Below are 5361 nucleotides of genomic sequence, written 5' to 3'. Positions count from 1 at the left end.
CATAAGTGAGGGATACTAATTGCAAGTATCCCTTCTTAATTTTTTTACCTTTTTTATGGGGGGGGGGGGGGGGGGGCTGGGGTTTTTTTTTTAAGTAGGGAGAACACGATCAACAACTTTTTTTTTTACATGGCCTAATTATATTTTTAAATTTGTTAATTAATCTGAATTCTCTTGTTAAATGGATTAGGCAATTAATTAAAATAGGCTTAATATGGCTGCATAAAAATATACAAAGTTATTCCATACCTTTAATTTTCAATAGTATTATTTAAAAAGTGATTTTTTAAAAAAAATTATAGTTTTAATATTGTGGGTACAGTTTAGTCTGTGTATACAGTACCTGTATCTGTGTTACCTGTATCTGTGTTATTTTGTTGATGTGGGCCTAAGTTTTTAAATATTTTTTTTAAAATTTAAGTTGAACGCATGACTCTTGTAAGTGCTGCCTTTCCAGAGGTGTGTGTTCACAAAGGAAATAAATAAAATAGTGGCAGAAATTTGCATTGCATAAGTCTCAACATGTACTACTTGAAAGTTTCCTAATCCCAGATGGAAATCCCCAACCACAATGAATAACTACCAATCCCAGGTGTATGAAGAAGATTATAGAACCAGGAAAATGTTATGTAATGACTCCCTAATAGAACTAGCTTAAAAAAATATATATATATAAATATCAATGTATTTAATGAACCTTGAGACCAAAAATTCCTAAAAACATTTTAAACTGATATTTAATTTTAGCGATTATTTTAATGATCTCTATACATTCTACATACGTTCACTGAATAAACCTCACATTTAGAAAAAATGAAATCAACTATACAATTCTCCCTCCAATTAAAGACCACTAACTTTTGACTAAAAGACATTTTTGGTCTTTAAGTCAAGATGGGTCTTTAATTAGAAAGAGACCTGTATTTTTTCCAACAGGAAGAAGCAATCAAGTTTCGGTCACAGCCTGTACAGACGTGCCACTCAATGGAGTACTCTATGTAAATCAGAGAGAATTTGCCTGCTCCCTCCCAGATGATGGTAAGACCATTTCATACACTCCCACAGATGGAGGCGCGGATCCAATGTTGGTCCACGTAACCTGGGCCCCTCCCCGTTTTGGAAAGAGCAAAAGGGAAAAAAAAAACGCCAAATATATTTTATTACCACATATTGAGAATGCGCTATGGTCAACATTGTATTACATTATTATTTGATTCTTTGCAGGCAGGACCTTGTGGTAAATTATGCACTGTAGAATAGACCATCTGATATGACTTGCTATATCTTTTTGTCTTTCATAGATGCAATCAGTGTTATAGGGACAGAAGATGCAACAACATGTCATATACTTGTTCTCAGGAATAAAGGTAAATGACAAGTTTTTTTTGGGGGGGGGGATGGTTGGAGGGGCTCTTTTAATGTAGTTTTTCTTCATAATTTTTGCTTAATGATAATGACAACATACCTACATGTAAAAAGGTAATTCTGTACTGCAGAACCCCTCCTTTGGGACACCCTATTTAGGAGACACATGTTCAGCCATGTAATATTTTCAGCCCCTGTAAAGGGGCATCCTTATTATTGGGACACTTTTTTGGTTCTGATGGTGTCCCCTTAATAGGGGTTCTAGTGTGCAATTAAATATGATATTTAAAGTACTTATCTCAACTTATATATCTGCACCTTGTTTTTTATTTTTTTTTATTTATTAGGTAGTGGTGCAACTTGTGTGGCCCACTGTGATGGTAATGGTACAGAGCAGGGCATCAAAGACATGCTAGCAACAGTAATGATGTTAAGTGATGCCAAGTTATCTGGAAGGTGACATTTTCTTATTCATTTTTTTTCAAATGTGTTGTTTTATACCTACAGTAGATAGTAGGGGACCTGATGCTAATGCAGCATAATTGATAATGAAAAGTGACTGTGGGTGGTTGTTTTATATGTCTGACTGACGTAAAAAATCGTCCAAAAACCAAACTCAGGATTTGTCTTATACACGGATCACATACAGTATGCGTGAATGGAAAGTTAATGGCTTTTTAATGCGAGCCAAGGAATATACAGTAGTTGAAACATACCATAAACCACTTTACAGACTGTCAACAGTGCAAGCTGCAGTATCTTAGCATGGCCAGCTGAGAGTGACTACACAGTACTTAAGCAGCATGCTGACCATGTAAAGTTACTGAACCCAAGGAAATACAGAATGCTAGCAGACTTTTCCCACACGTTAGTCGATATAAACCACCGTAGTTGGTAATAGTTTTCCCAGCATGCATGCCCTAGATACCAACAAGCTACTATCAAATGCTACACCCCTCGCCCTTCTCTTTCCTCTTCTTCCTCCCATTCTCCCCCTTCCTCTTCTCCGCTTTCCTCTTCCCTTCCATTTCCCCTCCCCCTTATTTTTTATCTTGTATTGATTGACAATTATTTCCCTCTTTTTTGCAGGTTAGAGCTGCATATATTTGGTGGATTTTGTGATGACCGTCTCCAATCGCAGTCATTAACAAAAGATATACTTGGTATGAGCAATCAAATCTTAATGCATGCATATTTTGAAAGAATGCCAATTACTGCAGCATATGTTATTAACAATTAGTGCATGGTTTTGAATAGGAAAATAACATTGGGAGTTACATTGATAACATCACAATTGACTTATAATAGATGTTAGCGCATGATCTGATCTGGTATTCATGATTTCAGAGGTCAGTGTATTGTTGTCTGTTTGACAAAATGAATTCAAAAGGGAGCTTTCTATTTCTGCAGTGCTTTGACACTAGAATGGATTCATTCATGGTCGTCTGCAAAACAGATTTGCGCCAATTTGTAAACTAAAATCCGCATGACAGCGAGAACGTAGCGTTCTCCCTTGCACAGATGTTTTTATGTCGTGATGCAATCGAAAACTTCCTTATTATTCAATTATGTATTGCAAGGGTGAATCCAAAGTTGTCTGAAAGGGGTCTATCGAGAGACAAAACTACCTTAGAGGAGTGTTTGTTTTTTAGACACCTCTGGAGCATTTTGGATGATCAATAATTCCTTTTTCTTTTTTTTGTCTTTCCAAAAGGCCCCTACTATCTTAGTTCACTCCCTAATGATATGCTAAACTGCAATACATTTTACTCTTTTTAAAATAAACTAAAAAAAGCACTCAAATATAGTTAAAGACTGATTTTATTGAAATTGAAATTTTTAAGGTTAGTTTAACAATTTTTGAGAATACTGTTATACATTGTTTTTAAATTTTATAAAAAATCTATTTTATTTATTCTCTCTGTATTTTACTCATGTTACTTTATATGTTTGTATTTGTTATAAGGGCCTCTTTGAGTCAGCCTCGCTGTAAGAGCCACCCTTATAAAAGAAAGTTAAATAAATAAATAAAATAAAGATTCTTGTCATGACATCTAGAATCGGTTGATTTCTGTTGTGAAAACATAATTGGATTTCTATATTACCTCATACGGTGTTTGCTGTTATTTCAGCTTCTATTTTTTCACAGATGAATTTCACAACCAACCACTTCCAATTTCTTTGATGACTGCTTGCATGTCAGGTAAGATTTCATCCATTTCTAACTTAGCTTAATCCATGGTTTAAAAGTGCTATGTCTATGACTTTGATTTACTGCAGCGATGTAGTTATGGTGGGCTGAGGTGGGCATGGCCACCCAGCTTTCATGTTTTCCACCCAGTCTAAAGCTAATGTCATGACCTGCCACCCACCTTTATTAACCCACTTTACCATCCTTAAAATCCACTCTTATTATTTAGAATTTACAAATGTTGTCACCCACAACCGTTGAAATGTCTATCGCCCAACCATAGTGTTCTGTAGCTACAACCCTGTAAGTGTTTGCTTTTCCTTTTTATATTGCAATTAACCTACACAAGGCCCTGGAAACCATTAAAAAAATGTAATACATGTTTCCTCAGACTCCAAATTGAAGACCACCTCCAATTACTTACAGACTTTGTCTCAAATCATTATAAGCTGCATCTCAATCTAATGTAGATTTATTTCTTTGATTTTAGATTTTAATGATGTAGTGAAGAATGGAATACATTGGCCTGTTATTTATGGCATTGGTTCGTCTACCTTTTTTCTCTCTTTTAGTCAAAATAAATTTATTATTTATAGTATTAATTGAAAATTGGTCTGTGACTACCTAGCGGTTTTAAAGAGCCATTTATAGTAGCTAAATGTTCACATCATTCCACGACGACAGGTGCTTAAATGAACCATATCATCAGGGTAACTCCCTCTTCTTCCGATAGATGCAGTGGGTTCTTTGAAATGCACAAGAGCCAGATTTGTACACTGGACCTCCATTTTAAGTCCTTATCCGAGAAGACATGCTTTAGCAAACCGAAACCTTTAGCGAGTAGTAGCTCGAACCAGTGCCGATGTTAAGGCTGTAGTTTTTATTATTTTCAATTAAGGTTTTGATGTAAGCTATGATACAATTAATTACATCCATAATTATAATATTTGCATAATTGTACATATATTAACATGAATGCACTTATTTATTTTGATTGGCAGGTGTTGATTTAAAAAATGGAACAATATTTCCTGCAACTTTTTCAGACAAAGGACCAGATATGACCCTTAGGAGTACCAAAACATTTGTTGGTGATAAGGATGTAAGAAAAATTATATGTAATATTTTATAGTAATGAGGTTGATTTATAACATGCCTATTAATAGATTCTTGTCATTTGATTGGTGGATTTCACATCACATGACATTGGTTATTTACGCCATTTCGTCACAAACTATGAGTTCCATGCTTGCATTTTTGTATCATTTTTTTTTATCTGTTTCACCTCTCAACCTAATCTTTTCATTTGTTAAAAGAAGCTGGACTGTTCCATTCAGAAAAAAAAGATTTTTTTAATAAAATATCAAATGACAAGGATCTATTTTAGGTGTGTTATAAAACAAATAATGAATGTTTTTTATTCGCGCAATATAAAGAATATTTTCATAAGTTGAAAGATTGTCTGCTCCATTCAACTTGGCTCTGCCTCATTGAATGAACAGTCAGTTTTTACACACATGAAAGTGTTCTTCCCATTGAATTCATAAACATTTATTATTTGTATAATTAATCAATGGATGGGGACTTGTAAAATCAACTGGCTAAGCTTTGAAATTATCAACCACACTGCCCAATACAAATTTCTTATTGGGATTCTAAACCCATTTAAAATAATGAATTCAAAAATCTGAGTTACATATTTCAGGATCATAATAAAGTTAATTTACTTTATGTGCCTTTTATGTTATGTCATGATTTGATTTTGAATTAAAATAATCATTTTTAATTTTTATTGTAGATGATGA

The 5361-nt window shown here is 34.1% G+C and overlaps 1 protein-coding gene across 1 annotated transcript; it reads left to right on the top strand.

Annotated features, from left to right (window-relative positions):
- Positions 1-429: 429 nt before the first annotated feature.
- Positions 430-4863, top strand: LOC117108630 (protein N-terminal asparagine amidohydrolase-like). Its single transcript, XM_033250722.1, is given in 9 exon segments — positions 430-459; positions 937-976; positions 979-1038; positions 1302-1367; positions 1713-1821; positions 2455-2528; positions 3515-3568; positions 4047-4100; positions 4558-4863. Coding segments are annotated over 9 exon segments (618 nt in total). The 3' UTR covers positions 4689-4863.
- Positions 4864-5361: the final 498 nt, after the last annotated feature.

This window comes from Anneissia japonica, unplaced genomic scaffold (assembly GCF_011630105.1).
Source record: "Anneissia japonica isolate Jap-2015-1 unplaced genomic scaffold, ASM1163010v1 scaffold287618_len18578_cov137, whole genome shotgun sequence".
NCBI classification, from domain to species: domain Eukaryota; kingdom Metazoa; phylum Echinodermata; class Crinoidea; order Comatulida; family Comatulidae; genus Anneissia; species Anneissia japonica.
Note: the sequence above shows the minus strand (reverse complement) of the source record. Positions and strands in the feature narration are given on the sequence as shown.